The sequence below is a fragment of the Acinonyx jubatus genome, chromosome E3 (assembly GCF_027475565.1).
Source record: "Acinonyx jubatus isolate Ajub_Pintada_27869175 chromosome E3, VMU_Ajub_asm_v1.0, whole genome shotgun sequence".
In the NCBI taxonomy this organism is placed as follows: domain Eukaryota; kingdom Metazoa; phylum Chordata; class Mammalia; order Carnivora; family Felidae; genus Acinonyx; species Acinonyx jubatus.
The window spans coordinates 16,149,564-16,166,656 of NC_069398.1; the positions used below are offsets into that span (position 1 = coordinate 16,149,564).

Here is a 17,093-nt window from a genome sequence, read left to right on the forward strand (position 1 = left end):
GGAGTCTATGGTCTTAACCAACTAGGCTGGAGAGGCCAATGCCTGGAGGCGTTGCGAGGAGTGGATCCGGCATCCGACGTTGAATTTGGAGCAGAGAGCACAGCACAGGGTGGGCACTCCGTGAATGGTGCGTGGTAATTCTTGTTAGCATCGTCTCCCGCAAGGCCCCCGGGCACGTATCCTGTAGCAAAGTGCCACCACCCCGGCGTGGGAGGCGGGGAGGGCGAGCGCGCTGGATGGTGGCTCATCAACATTTGGGGCTGTGAGAGCAGATGTGTGATCTTGCAGAACGATTCTCGCTTCAGGACTGTGTGTTGATGTTGATGTCGCGGCTGCTCTAAGCACCCCGGATACTGTTAACGAGCTGTTCCAAGCCCAGCTGCGGTGTTTTCTTACCAGATGGTCCACGCCGAAGTGCATGGTCTTTCAGAAACGGATGACACGGGTCTCACAGACGTCGAACCGCCACGCGTGGAAAACCTACCCAGGAGGGTCAGGCTCCCCAAACGGCGTCAATTCCCCTCACGCCCAAGGATCATGCTTTCATCCGGACGTCCTTCGTGTGTCCGTCCGGCAACCACAGAGAGCTAGGGGGGCGGCTACCATATGTGGCGGGAACTGTGTTAGACGCGAGGGACACGAAGGGGAAAAAAACATTGCCCGCGGCTTTCAGGAACTGAGACTAGCCAGGAAGGGCCTGGGAACAAATCCTATTATGACAGTATTCTAAGCTCTCGATGCAGGCAGCTATCAAGGACTCTAGGAATGAAAGGGGTTTCATGAATGAAGGAATGAATGAATGAACATAACTGATTCAGCATCAGTTCTGAAAAGGGGAGATGACTACTTCCCGGATGGGGAACAGCTGCTGTGTATCTTCTTACTGGCAAAAAATCCTGGGTAGCCCATACCACACAGCTGTATCATGGCTTCACTGAGATGGTCTTACCATTGGGTGCCCAAATGCCAGGCGTCTCCCCAAACCACATGTTTTACTTCCTTTGTCACATGATCAAAGCCATTTAGGCTCCTCTGCCTTCTCCAGCACCCCTTCTCTCATTCCCCTTTGCACTGAGCCGAGCACACGCTCACTCCCCTACACACACTGGCTTGGAAGAGGGGTGCCATTTCATTCCAGATGCTTCAGATGAGGACTCGAGATCCACACACGTCTTGACAGACTGTAGCAATTAGCTGAAATGCAGGAGATGAATTTGAAAGGGGCCCCATAAAAAGACAAACGCTGGGGTCTCAGAAGTGAATGGCAGAGGGCCAATGAGAAGGAAAACCTTGGCAACTGCTCCTGAGCTCACAGAAAAGGCCACAAAATCCATAGGTAACAATACATGGAGGGATTAAACATTTGGATGGGGCCATGTTGAAAATACCTATCTTCAAGTATTTTTTTGCATTAATAATGATTTAATATTTTCATAGTGTGACATGAGTTTCATACTAAGACAGTGTCTCTCTGGGGGCACCTGGCTGGCTCAGCTGGTTGAGTGTCCAACCCTTGATCTTGGCTCAGGTCATGATCTCACGGTTTGTGGGTTTGAGCCCCACATCGCACTCTGTCCTAACAGCACAGAGTCTGCTTGGGGTTCTCTTTCTCCCTCTCTCTCTGCTTTCCTCTCTCTCTCTCTCTCTCTCTCTCTCTCTCTCTCATAAATAAATAAATAAGTTACAAAGAGAGAGAATATCTCTCTCCAGTTGAAATAAAAGTAGGGCAGCAACACGTTCCTTAAACTCAGGCCGAACTCATTGTAGCTCCCTCGTGGGTCACCAGCCTCTGGTTCAGGGATGTGTGGTTGATGATAACTGGCTTGAGTCAAACTAGCCTTTTTCCCTAGACCTGTTCTTGAGCTCAGTTTTTCAGCTTTGCCATGCGGTCAGATAGAAATGTTCTTTCCTTGTTTTTCTCTAATAATTGCCGTGTCAGTGGTCTTGTACCCCTGGTGTCAGTTATAACACTTCGTGGCCTTCACCAGGCACTATTCTAAGAAGTGATTTACCCTTGTTACCTCATGGGGTCTTCATTACCATCCTAGAAGGGAGGGACTCTTAATTAGCCCTGTTTTTTGAGGTGAGAAATTTGGGGTTCAATGTGGGTTAAATACACTTCCTGGATGGCTTTGCAACTTCAGAGTTTTATCAACTTCACGGTGCTGTGGGTGGTCGGAAACTCGGCAGTCCTGCACACTGGAGTCCCACACGTTTTGTGTTCCGTGCCCTGCACCCCCCGACCCCTGCCCCACCCCCACCCCCCCGGCCTTATGAAACAGTTAAATGTGACAAGAGCCGAACAGGCACATGAAGACGTTCAAAATACCTTGGACAATATGTTAGTCCGGGACGAGCATGACTATGGCCAGGGCTGTTGGCTTTGACCCGGAAACTTCTGGCTGTCCAACCCTTGAGCACTAACAACATCTGACTCTACGTGAATTTTCTCTACCAGGCAAGTTCCTCTTGCCTCCTAAAGGTGCTTGCCAAGAAAGCTCAAAACCCAGTAGCAATTAATTATTGACGGAGCATGTGAATTAGAGATAAAAGAAAAGTCGTTCTTTCTCTACACGCGCGATAGTAAATACATTTAATTATGGTAGGGGAAGCTAAGGGATCGTGGTCGGTATTAAGTTTTATTAGCTGAGACATTTAAAAGCATGTCCTCACAACAAAGAGGTCTTGTGTAATCCTAAATGTACCTCTTTGGTGCAGGGCTCAGAAGTGAATAGACTTAATGGAGTGGAGCACATTGTGGCAGATGGCCTGCTGTACCGACCGGTATAACAGGTTTATCATCAATTAACTTTGGTCTACATATGCCTATAGCAAATTAACTGTATAATAGGATCCTGAGCCTCTGTTATCATTGATAGGCCCGCCACCCTGGGATTGGGGGACAGAGAGCATCAAACTCCTCTGATGTCTTGAAGCTCTCACATGAGACAGGGCCACTCTGAAGGTGAACACGGAAGGAGGGGTGGGGTTTGGAGACACGACCTTGGGAAGGAAACCAAGAGACGTGGTGTGGGACCTGCCCCTGGCTCACTGGGCAAACCTCGGGAGCAAAGTTAAGAACTCCATTTGTGTGTCGTTTTACTCTGAACTTGAACTCCAGGTGAGCTTTCAGGGTTTTACAGAGGAAGGACAAGAGAGGGACGTGACTCACCGTGTGAAGGTCGCGAAGCCTGTCCGGTTCCCGGCCTCTGGGCTTCATTTCTTCCTTTCCCTCGTGACGCCTTTGGACTAGTCAATTCTCGCCAAATGCTTTCCCGAAGGACCAGACAGTAAATATGCTTGGCTTTGTGTGTCAGTAAGTCCCCGTTGCAAGTACTCAGCTCTGCTGTTGTAGCACAGAAGTGGCCCCAGACAGTACATCAGGGGGTGAGCGCGGCTGTGTTCCAGAGAAGCTTTATTTATGAGCATTGGAATTTGAATTTCGTATAATTTTCATGCCTCACAAAATGTTATTATTACTATGTTGGGTGTTTTCCAACCGTTGAGAGATGAAAAACCATTCCTCGCGGTGAGCCGTACGAAAACAAGGGGCAGGTGGTCGTTGACCAACCCTTGGGCTAGATCATCTTTGAGTTCTTGGTGCGCCCAGACCTTTTCCAAAAGCTGCTGTGACAACAATAATATCCTTGACTTATTAAGCTCTCGCACGTGCTGGATTCTGTGCTAAATGCTTTACAAGTGTTATCTCCCTTAAGCCTTATACTACGGTGTGAGGTAAGTGCTGTCATTATCTCCATTTCAGAGATTATGTAAAACAAATACACAGAGAAATTAAGAGTGTGTCCCAGTTGAACAGCACTGGGTAAGAGATAGGGCAGCAGATTTAAACCCAGGTATGTGAGGTCCCCAAGAGTGAATTCGGAAGCCTTGTGCTGCCTTTTCTGATGATACTGTGATCAGAGTGGAGAGTGGGCACAGAGTTAGAAAAGAATTCCCAGGGTTTGTCAGCGCATTTTGTTTTGTAGTTCTCGATCGGGCTCTGGCTGGCACACGTTTCGTGCAAAAAGTTAAAGTGTTTCTGGATGGGAATTGACCCTCTCTTTCCTTTCCCTTCCTCTTCCAGAAATGTGATGCCTAAGACTTTGGATGGGCAGGTGACCATGGAGAAGACGCCGAGTTACTTTGTGACGAATGAGGCTCCCAAGCGTATCCACGCCATGGCCAAGGACATCAAGCTCATTGTGGTGGTGAGAAACCCCGTGACCAGGGCCATCTCCGACTACACCCAGACACTGTCCAAGAAACCCGAGATCCCCACCTTCGAGGTACTGGCCTTCAAAAACCGGACCCTAGGGCTGATCGACGCCTCCTGGAGCGCCATTCGAATAGGGATCTATGCTCTGCACCTGGAAAACTGGCTCCAATACTTCCCCCTCTCCCAAATCCTCTTTGTCAGTGGTGAGCGACTCATAGTGGACCCTGCCGGGGAAATGGCCAAAGTACAGGATTTTCTAGGCCTCAAGCGTGTGGTGACTGAAAAGCATTTCTATTTCAACAAAACCAAGGGGTTTCCTTGTCTCAAGAAGCCAGAAGACAGCGGTGCCCCCAGATGCTTAGGCAAGAGCAAAGGTCGGACTCATCCCCGCATCGACCCAGATGTGATCCACAGACTGCAGAAATTCTACAGACCCTTCAACATGATGTTTTACCAAATGACTGGCCAAGATTTCCAGTGGGAACGGGAAGAGGGTGACAAATGAGGCTAAGGAAGCAGAGGGAAGGCTAGCGAATAGCTAAGGAGGCTCCTTACCTGAGTCCTGAATCCCCCCGGGGTCCACGGCCTCAGCCTCGCTGGAGTGCCAAGTCGATCCCCTCCTTTGTCCAGCCACGATCGCTTCCAGCGCTGTAGGTTTAGGCGAAGGGGTGGATCCTGCGGCATCCTCACGGAGGCACCGGGTTTGCCCGGGCGGCGGCATCTGGTTGACCAGATGGCCACCAGGAGCCACTGCTAATTCTCGTCTTCTGCTAATTAATGGAGTCTGAAGACAGGATAGATGGCTGTCAAGGTCAGAGACCGTGCCAGGAGCGTTTGGTTAAGTGATTAAAGAAAAGAAAGGAAGGTCTACTTTGGTCACCTGAGAAGCCTGAGTCCTAGCCCTGCATCTGGCACAGCCCTCTGCTGTATAAACCTTTGCTTTGGCACCTCTCCAGAATGCTCCTTGTGGCTGAGTACTCCAGGACTCCCAGGGAGCCAGGTCCTTTCTCTGAGGCGTCTCTAACCTTCTCCTTAGAGGTCTCATCCCACAACCCTGTGACTTCCCCCTTCCCCACCTTATGAAGGCAGAGGCATGCACGTTCCTCACCAGAAAAATAAAAATAAAAAAGCTGACACTCTTGGAAGGCTTCTTTCCAAGGGCCCTCTAGGAAGGGCTGGGTCTTTCTCTCTCCACGAGTGTCCCGGGCTGTGGAGGAGCTTAGCGCGGGCCCTCATGATAGACTCGGGCCCGCGTGGCTGTTCTCTGAGCAGCGTGATTGCCATTGAGTTCTGAGCCCTGGGGTTGAAACAGATAAGTGCTATTTCTGGGGGTGAAAAAAGAAGGCCAGACTTTTCGGTGGGCGGTCTTCATACGTGAAGACCCGTAGAACCGTGGTTCTAAGAAATGCTCTAAGAGTGGGCTCCGTCCCTTAGGGTCCCCAGAGGGGCGAGGACGGTAGAGTGGGCATGTCTTCTGTTAGGAGTAATCCTGAGCAACGCAACGAACAGGGAATCGGTCACCATGCTTCTGTTCGCCCCACCACGTCCCGCCTCGCGGTCACCTGGTGCTTTATTTGCTCTCTGCAGAGATGGCACACACTGGGGCTCCCTCTGTGGAGGGCCGTCAGATCCCGTCTGTGGACGTGGGCGAGGGCAAGGGCTGTCTGTGGACACCCCCCACCAAGGGCTGCTGAACGAAGCATCCCTTCCCATTACTTTGATTCGATGGAAACGCAGCACTTGACGTCAAGTCCTTGTTCACAGATCTCCCAAACCAGGACTGTTCTAGTAAATTTAAAAAGATGTATGAGTGGGGGGAGCTAAGTCTGTCCGGCTGCTATGAAACTGTCATTTCTCCCGCTAAATGAAAACCGTGTTGTTATAAAGCTTAATGCAACCTGATTAATGGGCTCTCGGCTGCCGTGTTTGTATCAGTCACCTCCAACCCTCCCCCGCCCCTCCCACTCTGGGACTGGCCCCTTCTCCAAGGTGGCCGGAAAGACCCAGATTTGAGAATCTGCCAGGGGATTCTGTCCACAGGGCTGGATAATTCCGGAAACGGCACAAGGGAAGGGACTCTGGAAAGGAGCTTGGCTGTCTCTAGCTTGACGGATCCTGGCCAGAAATGCACCGATAGGCTAGACTCAGAAACAACCTCGCAAATAACTTTTTGCCAGATGAGGAAGTGGTTATCGAGCGGAAGGCAACGTGTATACGTACCTTCACCGCCAGAGTAAAAGAAGATACAGATAAGCACACGCACGTGCATATAAACCCACCTCTTTGAAGGAAGCAAAGGCATGCTGGTGCCGAACAGTGCTTTCTGGGCTGGCTGGTTGGGGCCTTGATGTGCCAGCAGAACAAAGAATGGGGCTAGCTGCCCATCGGGGGCAACCGTGGGGTTTCTGCAGGCCACAGCTTCCTGAGCCTCATTGCAGACTTCTTGGAGAACCAGGAGCTCTGGGGTGGAGCTCAGGAACCTGTTCTTTCAAGAACATTCTTTAAAAAAAAATTAACGTTTTATTTATTTTTGAGAGAGAGAGAGAGAGAGAGAGACAGCGCCAGTGGGAGGGGCAGAGGGAGGGAGAGACAGAATCCGAAGCAGGCTCCGGGCTCCGAGCCGTCAGCACAGACTTCGGACTTCAGCTCAGGCCATGATCTCGCGGTCCGTGAGTTCCAGCCCCGCGTCGGGCTCTGCGCTGACAGCTGGGGGCCCGGAGCCTGCTTCGGATTCTGTGTTCCCCCTCTCTCCCTGCCCCTCCCCCACTCATGCTCTGTCTCTCTCTGTCTCAGAAATAAATAAACGTTAAAAAAATTTTTTTTTTAAAAAATAGGCCGTACTCAGCTTGAAAATAAAAGTGGGGACCCCCCCCCCCACCACTTAAAGTACGTAGACACTTGCGTATAGCAGCAGGGCTTACATTCTCTGGAGGAATAGGGCACGGGCCGAAGCCTTGAGAGCTTGAAGGTTTTTATTTTAAGGGTCTGTCTGGCGATACGGTTGAAAGCTCACGGTTTGGAAAAGGAAGGCAACGTTGACATGTTTAAGTTCTATTTTCTGCAGTGTCTACTCTGGCTTGATCCTCGTGACTCCGGGAGTGAGCCAGGAAGCCATGTCCCCTTCTGCAAGGGGAGAAACTTGACCAAGGAATTCCTTCCTCTCCAGGAAAGCAAAGTCAGCCTGCTAAGATAAGAGTCAGGTTAATCATGCTTCCGCCCTATTTAAACGTGAGCATTGCAACTCACAGAAGATTGAATTTTGTATTTGATTTCAATTAGCAAAGCATAAATTATATTTAATCTTCGCTTCCCCTCTTCTCCCTCGAATGGAGGGTTCACACCTCTGGAAAGGCTGCCGCGTGTGGCTCAGAGCTGAGAAGAGGAGAATTCTGCCTCCCAGCAGCACAGCTGTCATTGCTCCCGTGTTCCTTGCTTTTGGCCACTATTGTTCTGTACGTGAAACGTAGGAGAGCCTTGGCCTTGCCCCTTAGACCCACCAGCTCGAAACATAGCAGCGACAAGGGCAAAAGCATTCAGCAGTCCCTTTATCTTTCTTTCAACTGTATACAAAAGCCACGACTTCTGTTTTGTCCCGTTTCTTATTCTTCCTGCTCCTTCCCATTTGACCACCCTCAGCCCCCTTATTGTCCAGAGAAAACTTCTGCCTCTCTGCTGTTGGAAGAGCGGTGGCTGGGTTCTATCCTTGCCTCTGTCGGTGTCTTGGCCATCTAAACCTTAGTTGTCCTGTCTCTAAAATGGGCATATTTAATCCTTACCCCACCTACCCCTCAGTGCTTCTGGGATAACCAAAATGAATTAATAGATGGAGGGTATTTGGAAAGAATGAAGAGCTTCAGTGACACAATGGATAGTGAGGACCATGGTAACGTTAGTGGTGATGATGGTAATAATGGTGATGATAAAGTTGAAGGAGGAAGACAAGGGAAGAGGTTCTCAATACCCCTTCCAGAACAATACGTCTTTATAGAGTTCCAAGGCTATATCTTTACTCATATTGGACAGTTATGAGAATGTCAAGAGAAGGGAGCCCGCATTGATCTTGCTCAAAGCTCAGGCCAATAGAAAAGCCCTCCATAACACAGAACTGGCTAGATTTCAGGCATTCACACGCAAACCTTCTTCCTCCTGGTCAGGACCCTCCTCTCACCCCCTACACAGACAAATTCTCCTCACAGTGGCCTTTCCCTTGTTCCACACTCAAGGTTCTTTTAGATACAACAGGGCACCAAGGCTCCTCCAACAGGGCCAAACAGATCCTCTTGGGATGAACACGGGAGCGACGTTTTCAAACTTCTGGGCTATGAATTCTGTGCTTGGAGCTCTGACTCCTGAAAGTTCACGTGGGAGACAAAAAAAAAAAAGGTGGAAAAACCAGGCAGGTGCCTGTTGTCCAACGTTTCTGGAAATAAAGTTGGGTTGGGGTTCTCCTCAGGCTTTTGTGTAACGACTTGGGATGGGGAGAGAGGAGTGCCTATGATTTCTAGCTTCTCAAGGGGGTGAGGATGTGTCATTTTAAGATATGAGATACATGAGACCACTTTTTTTTAATTGTGAAAATATCATATGTGGCAAGGTAATAATAGTGGGTCATCTGGTATCCGGGCAGGAGATGAAGGCCAAAGAAATGTATGCGATGTGGGTCCACTGGTGGAAGACGGACCAGAATCTCTAGTGTCCCTGGAGACAGGAATGGATATAGCGCTGCTCTAGGGTCAATCATATTTCACTCCAGCTTTTATTTCACAAATATATGTATAGATGACTAAGTGGCAGTTGAAAGAGATGCGAGAGAGAGAGAAGCTGACCCAGCAGAGTGCCCAGCCAAGGGGTGGGATGGGGGGGGGGCGGGAAAGACAGACATAGAAATACATAAAGAGAGGGTTTCATTATTATGAGAGAGGATGCCCAGGAAACACTATGGAAACACGAAATTGGGGTAGGGGGTAACTCACCGGGGGAAAGGAAGGACCGCCGTGTACGTATGGCATTAAAGACCATACCCGGCAACGTTTTACCTCATCCCAAATCATATGACTGTTCGTATGCTCCGGACTTAAGCTAAAGCACAAAGAGGTATGAAAGCACAAAAGATACGAAAAATACCAGATTGCATTAAGAAGCCTAGTAGGGATTTGGGGGGCGGGGGAAGAAGTGTGTATGAAGGACTTTGCCATCCAGGATCATCTTCTCCCAGAAGGCAGGCTGACCGTAGCCAAGCCACTTAGTCGGGGACATAAATTCTTGCAGACACAGCCCTCACTCCCCACCACCTGTGCTTCCTTAGCATTGTCCCAGGGGAAGGTCAAGGGATGACCTTCTTCCCCTAGCCGTCGGCTGTTTGTTGATTCATAGATCAAGAAGGAAACACCAAACGAATAGAAATTCAACTCTTCTGAAAATGTGCTGAACTCAATAATAGTTCCAATGAACACACACACACACGCACACACACTCACACATCTTCTATTGGATGAGACAGTAATGGAGATTTGTCTTCTAGGTCAATAATAATCAACGAGCCTCATCCTTGTATTTTATAGCCAGGGACCTCTGGAGGCTTGGGAATTTGAGGCACTTCCCCAAGTTTCACAGAGATGTAACGACTGAAGTGAAACCACAAGGCAGGGCGCTGCGCTAGGGATAGTGAGAGGGACAGCCTGCCCGGAATCATCACAGTTAAACAATTTCAACCGGTGTTTTCATAACCTTGTCTCTAAGCCCAGGAAACATCCGTTTGAATAGCTCAGATCCCATGAACCGTTCTGGACCACTGGAAAAGCGTGATCTTGAAGTAGAACAATAGAGGCCGGTTGGGAGGTTGGGGGGTCACCCTTGTGGCCATGAGTAGGCTAGAGCTAGAACAGTCCATCCTGTTTGGGGTCAGAAGGATACTCACCACGGCATCTTTCTGGTTCTCAGTGGACCCATACCTCCTTGTTGTGGTCACATCTGTGGGGCTTAAGTAGGGGTCCCGTGGGACACGTGGAGCTCATTGGATTAACGCTAACATCCTTAAAGCCTCACCTCGAGAGAAGAGTTGATCTCACGCTCTTTTGAACATTTTTTTTGAATTTTTTTCAACGTTTTTTAATTTATTTTTGGGACAGAGAGAGACAGAGCATGAACGGGGGAGGGGCAGAGAGAGAGGGAGACACAGAATCGGAAACAGGCTCCAGGCTCTGAGCCATCAGCCCAGAGCCCGACGCGGGGCTCGAACTCACGGACCGCGAGATGGTGACCTGGCTGAAGTCGGACGCTTAACCGACTGCGCCACCCAGGCGCCCCTCTTTTGAACATTTCTAACTAGCTTTTTGTTTTAGCCTCTTCCCTACCTGGAAGAAACGCACAAAATATCTTGGGGAAAAGGGGGACGAGATGAGCTGGAGTTGCAGGATTAGGCTGGAACCAGGTTGGGAAAATGACCAGCTGCGGTTCTCAAAAGGTTGAGAGCCTGTCACTTTCGGTCCTGCTCACCTCCACGGAGGGTCCCCAGAGGCAAGGATGGGGCGGTACGCGGCAGCCTTCACAGCACTCTGCGCCGGATGGAGGGCCTTGGTCTTGTCCCCTTGAACAGTTTCAAGAAGCCTCAACCCCCTTGGTAGGTCCGCCTCTGCCCATCTCCGCTTGCAACTCGATTACACCAGTGTCTCTGTAATAAAGAATATTTCCCCCTACACGTACATGTCTTCAGGCTCTGAGCTTTTGTCACCAGTTTGTCTCTGAGATCATGGGGACAGCCTTGGGATGATGAACAAACAAGCAAAACGGCAATAAATGGTATACAAGGAAAAACAAAAGTGGTAGAACTCTTTTCCTGTAACTCCTGCCAAAAGCGAGATTTGGCAACCACATGGGTTCCTTCTAACCCAAGAAGAAAGAGTTGATGGCTTCCGACTCCCCTGGGGCTCTCTGAGGCCAAAGGTAAGACTCTGATGGAGCAAGAGATCCCCCTTCCCCCCCATCATTTATGGAAGAAAAGATTGCTTCCTTTTGATCCCTGTGGGAGGCCTTCTCAAGGGTGCCGGGGACAGGATGTGCTCCCTGGGGAATGCTGGGAAATATGGGCTTTCTTTACCCTGAGCATCCTGTTGAGAGGAAAGAAAAAGCAGAAGTACAGAACAAGAACCGTTAGGCAGCACGTCGAAGGGCTGAGTCTAAATCATAGACTCGCAGACCAGCCCGCAAGCCAGGGTGAATCCCATCGTCCATTTAGTCCCCTCTGCTGAGAGCAGCAGAGAATGCAGATTGGGGTCTCTCTAAATTTCTGCTCTCTGACCTCAGCGAGGCCCTCGGTTCGGCAACGCGTTCCTTTTATTTGTCCCTGGGCAGCTCTTTTTTTTTCCAGGCTCCTTGTATTTGTTTCAGAGATTTCCACCGTTCTTTCAAGCTTTCCACCCTGCCCACATTCTCGCCCCACCCACGTTCTTTTGGTCAAGGAAGGTGGCTTCCTGGAGAAAGTCCAGCTCTCTCTCTGTCGCTCTGCCTCTCACTGGACCTGCGTTCTCTCCTCCATCAGGTGGAGACGGGTATAATTCCTGCTTACAGGGAACTGTGAGGACTACTGGAATGATACCAAGACCTATAAAAGGGGAGTGGCAAAAAGAAAGAGCTCAGCAGGCTTACTGTTGTTGCCATTATTATACATTTTAAAAATTGCTAGCCAGGGTGCGAATCCATAATTCCCCCACTCATGTCTCGTTAGTTCTTACATTTGCCTCAAATCCCTAACTCTCAGCTTTAAGAGCATGTGCTTTATTCATTGAGTCCCCTCCTCCCTGGTCTTTAATGTCGATCCAAAGCCAATCATCCCATCATTAATTTAAGGACAAAACACTTCGTGTAGCATCTGTCAAAATACCCAACAACACCCTGTCTTCCATAGCCCAAGTTCTGGAAAGGAGATTCTACCCTCGCTATGTTCGCTCAATGGCTATCCTTTTCTCACACCCCCGTGTCCTAGTGTCGGCTCCCAGAAGCCTAAGGAAGGGCTTGATTGGTTATCCGAGTTGCTGCCATCATCAAGTACAGGTGCCATGTTCATCCTTCACCTACTTAGTGTTTGACACTATTGGCCACCATCTTGCTCTGTGATCCGCTCCTGCTTTATCTTCCACATTGTCTCTTGGATACTTGCCCTGCCTCTGCTGTCTTCCTAGCTCACAAACTCCTCTTCGTTCTCTCCTTGTCTTTTATTTTTTTTATTTTATTTTAATTAATGGTGGAGGTTGCTAGCTCCATTTCTCAGTGGGGTCTGAGCGGTGGTCAGCTCAAGGCTCTGGAGAAACAGAATCTTTAAGGATTAAAAAGGCTCAGTCGGTTAAGTGTCTGACTCTTGATTTGGGCTCAGGTCGTGATCTCATGGTTCATGATTTTGAGCCCCGCATTGGGCTCTGTGTTGTCAGCATACAGCCTGCTTAGGATTGTCCCTCTGCCCCTCCCCTGCCTGTGCCCTTGCTCTCTCTCAAATTAAATAAAGACATTTTTTTAAAAGTGGCCAATGATAAGAGGAAATGAATCTATTTTTCCTACTTTTGAGTGCTCTTGAGAAAGGACGACAGGCTTAGAATTGTGGCAGCCATTTTGTAACCATGAGTCAACAAACATAGACAACACTGAAGATGTCAGAGCAGGAGGATGAAAAGAGCCTGGCGCTTCCTAGTTGGCCTTCTTGATCCGGTGACTCAGGCAACCATGCAACTACTTTGGGGTCCATAGGACAAGAAAGACAACGCATCAACGAGTAGACAGTATCTGGGGAAACCTTGTGATGTTAACTAGAATCATGGGATCAGTCAAGGGTGTATCAAACCTACATTAAAGGGACAGAATTGACCTCAAACATACGTGGACCCTGCCCCATTTTTCGTAATCCAGTGCATTTTCTCATCCCATCCCCAATCTCGTAACGTAAAAAACTACAACTCACAACATATCTTGAGATCTAGAATCTTTTCTGTGTCCCCAAGGTTACAGAAGTTACAGGTTCCCCCAGGCACTTCTCAAATTTCAGGGAGCTTCCATATCACTTCAAACCTAGAGATGGTCTTCTCCCAAAGTACAGGGTCGATACATCTAACATTCCAAGTTACACAAATCCTATTAAATGCCACTCAGACTATAAAGAACTTTCATTAAGATAAACAACTCCCAAGGCATCAGGGTGGCTCAGTTGGTTAAGCGTCCGTCTCTTGATTCCAGCTCAGATTGTGATCTCATGGTTCATGAGATCAAGCCCCGTGCCGGGCTCTGTGCTGACCACATGGGGCCTGCTTGGGATTCTTTCTCTCCCTCTCTCTCTGCTCCTCCCCCATGCACACTCTGTCTCTCTCTCAAAATAAATAATTAAGCTTTAAAAAAAAGATAAACAACTCCCAGAGGCTCTATCTTGAGTTAAGGACAAATATCAACAATCGTAATAGTCAATATCTTTTGCGCAATTGTGTATTCATGCTTCTAAACCTGTGAACAGTATTCAGTTAGTTGGTCACTCGTCCATCCCTTGCTGACGTGGCTCCCCAACACTCACTCTTCGAGTTTCCCCTCCACACTAGTGGCTGCTGTTCAGCCTCACTTGTTACCACTTGTTCTCCAGGGGTTAGTCTTTCTTTATCTGTAAGTATTCACTCCAGCGATCCCCTACATTTTCGTTGTTTCAAGCACCATCTCTGTGCTGGGGACTCCCGATTTCAGATTGTTCGTGCAGGGCTCTCTCTCCAACATCAGATTCTTATATCAAACTACGCTTGGCTTGTCCATCGGGCTGTACCAAGAGAGACAGTATCTTAATCTTAATGCATCCAAGTCCCATTCCAGATGTTCTAAGTCACCTAGACCTATTCCTCCCATGGTCTTGCCAGCCGAGCAAATAGCTTCTCTGTCTCTCCAAGCCAGAAGCCTATGTTCTTTCTTGCTCTTCTCTGTCTTCTATACCGTGCATATAATTTTTTTAATTTATTTTTTATTAAAAATTTTTTCTTAATCTTTATTTTTGAGATAGAGAGACAGCGCATGATCAGGGGAGGAGCAGAAAGAGAGGGAGACACAGAATCCGAAGCAGGCTTCAGGCTCTGAGCTGTCGGCACAGAGCCTGACACGGGGCTCGAACTCACGAACTGTGAGATCACGACCTGAGCCGAAGTCGGACGCTCAACCGACGGAGCCACCCAGGCACCCCGCGTGCATATAATTTAAAAAAAAAAAAGTCCACGATTAGTATTTACCCAAAGGAGACAAAAATACAGATTCAGAGGAGTGCACACACCCCGGTGTTTATAGCAGCACTATCAACAATAGCCAAACGATGGAGAGAGCCAAAATGTCCATCGACTGATGAATGGATAAAGAAGATGTGGTGTGTATGTGTGTGTGTGTGTGCGTGTGTGTGTACAGATACATACACATATAATGGAATATTACTCAGCCATCAAAAAGAATGAAATCTTGCCACTTGCAAAGATATAGATGGAGCTAGAATGTATTATGCTAAGGAAAAGTCAATCAGAGAAAGACAAATATATGATTTCTCTCGTATGTGGAATTTGAGAAACAAAAACAGATGAACAGATGGGAAGGGGGAAAGAGAAGAGATGGAAACAAACCATAAGAGACTCTTAACAATAGAGAACAAACACACTGAGAGGGTTGATGGCAGGAGGTGGGTGGGGGATGGGCTAGATGAGTGATGGGTGTTGTATATAAGTAATGTATTCTATTCCTGAAACCCGAATTGCACTGTATGTTATCTAACTAAAATTTAAATTAAAAAAACAAAAAAGAAAAGATGTCCAGAAGTCAGCTACTCTTATCACCTAATGTAGGAAGGTCAGATTTAGCAGATAATTGCATAGGACATACTTATAGTCAACATTTATATTTTTCTTACATGATCTTCTGAGACCTCCCCATAAGTGGTCTCCCTTTCACTAGTTTACTTCCTTTTTTTCTGATTTTTTTTTTTTGAGGGAGAGAGAGCAAGCAAGCAGGGGAGAGGCAGAAAGAGAGGAAGAGAGAGAATCTCAAGTAGGCTCCATGCTGAGCATGAGCCCAACGTGGGGCTCAAACCCACTCACCGTGAGATCATGATCTGAACAGAAATCAGGAGTCCGGCACTGAACCAACTGAGGCCCCCAGATGCCCTAGTTTTTACTCCCTTTTGAATTTGTAATTCGTTCTGCATCCGGAGTCATGCTAACTGACAAGGGAGACTGACTGTATCATCCTCTTACTAATAAACTACTCGTGATTCCTGTATTAGTCAGTCACTTCTTTAGCTAGAAGTGGCAGACAGCACGAGTCACGCAGGGGAATGAGGACTAAAGGAAATTCACTGGCTCGTGTAGCTAAAGTTTCCAAAGGTGGCCGGCTTAAGATATAGCTGCACCCAGGAGTTTGGTAATTAGGAAGTTTTCTCTTTTTCACTCGCCGCTTCTTTACCCACTCTGTCCTCCGATATTTTGCCTTCAATGATCTCTTTTCACGTGATACAGTTATGGCTGCTTGCAGCTCAGCCTAAACCACACTTTTCAATTCCACAGAAAGCCTATTTTCCTAAGAGCTCCATCAAAAAGGGGTCACATGGCCACTCAGGGACCAGTCACTGTGGCCAAGGATCTAAAGTACTCTCATGGTCTGGCTTAAGTCACATCTGGGGACTGGACAGAGCCAGCCCCTACTCTTGTCTTGGAAAACATCATTATTGAATGGGAGAGAATGATCCCGAAAGGAGATGCTGAGAAACCAATAAAGTGTTTTTCATGGTTCCCCACTGCCTGCATGATAGATGCCAAATTCCTCAGCTTAGCACATAAGGGTTTCAAAATCTGTCCCCAAACTACTCCTCCCGTCTCCACCACAGCAACTACTCCATACTCAATGCTCCTGCTACACGGGCTTGGCATCATCTCCTACACAGTGTTTGCCTTGCCTTGTACTGTGATATCTTCCTTAGACCAGTCCTTTCTTTTCCTGCGAAATAATATTCATGCTTAAAGACCCGATGGAAATGTTCCCTCCATGATTCCCTGGCTGAACAGGTTGTGCCCTCCTCTGCATTTTATTTTTATTTATTTATTAAAAAATTTTTTTTAATGTTTATTGATTTTTGAGACAGAGAGAGACAGAGCACGAACGGGGGAGGGTCAGAGAGAGGGAGACACAGAATCCGAAACAGGCTCCAGGCTCTGAGCTGTCAGCACAGAGCCCCACGCGGGGCTCGAACTCACGGACGGTGAGATCATGACCTGAGCTGAAGTCGGCTGCTTAACTGACTGAGCCACCCAGGCGCCCCTATTTATTTATTTTTTAAGTTCATTTATTTTGAGAGAGAGAGAGAGAGAGAGAGAGAGCGAGCGAGCAGGTGAGGGGCAGAGAGAGGGAGAGAGAGAAAACCCCAAGCAGGCTCCGCACCGTCAGCACAGACGTGGCGCTCAAACTCAGGAACCACGAGATCGTGACCTGAGTCGAAACCAAGTGTCAGACGTTTAACCGACAGAGCCCCCCAGGCACTTTAAATCCTCTGCCATGTCACTTAGGACTCCGCAGTACATTTCCCTGAGCCATGGTTTTCCACTGGACGTGAGATCCCTGGGAGCAGGAATGTCTCATTCATCTCTGTTCCCTGATGTCTCGTCTTAGGATTGATGCGGTAACTACTGAGCGCAGGGATGAGTGAAGAGTCAAATGAAGGAATAAAGATAGGATTTAACGAGGACAGCGCCCGGCCAAGAGTTCTATAATCCCCATCGGGGTCCACCTCCCCACTACTTATCTACCTTTGAGCCACGAACAAGCCCTTTACCCTCTGCTCGTCTCACTTGTTGCCCCTTGACCCACCGAGCTACTGATGTCTCGCGAAGGG

General features: G+C 48.3%; 1 protein-coding gene across 1 annotated transcript in view; it reads left to right on the forward strand.

Annotated features, from left to right (window-relative positions):
- The window catches only part of HS3ST4 (heparan sulfate-glucosamine 3-sulfotransferase 4), a 388,556-nt gene extending 382,438 nt beyond the window's left edge, over nucleotides 1-6,118 (forward strand). Inside the window, exon 2 of the mRNA XM_027051142.2 lies at nucleotides 4,085-6,118. Coding sequence (XP_026906943.1) covers nucleotides 4,085-4,721 — 637 coding nt within the window. The 3' untranslated portion in view covers nucleotides 4,722-6,118. The remainder of the gene's footprint in view (nucleotides 1-4,084) is intronic.
- The last annotated feature ends 10,975 nt before the right edge of the window (nucleotides 6,119-17,093 follow it).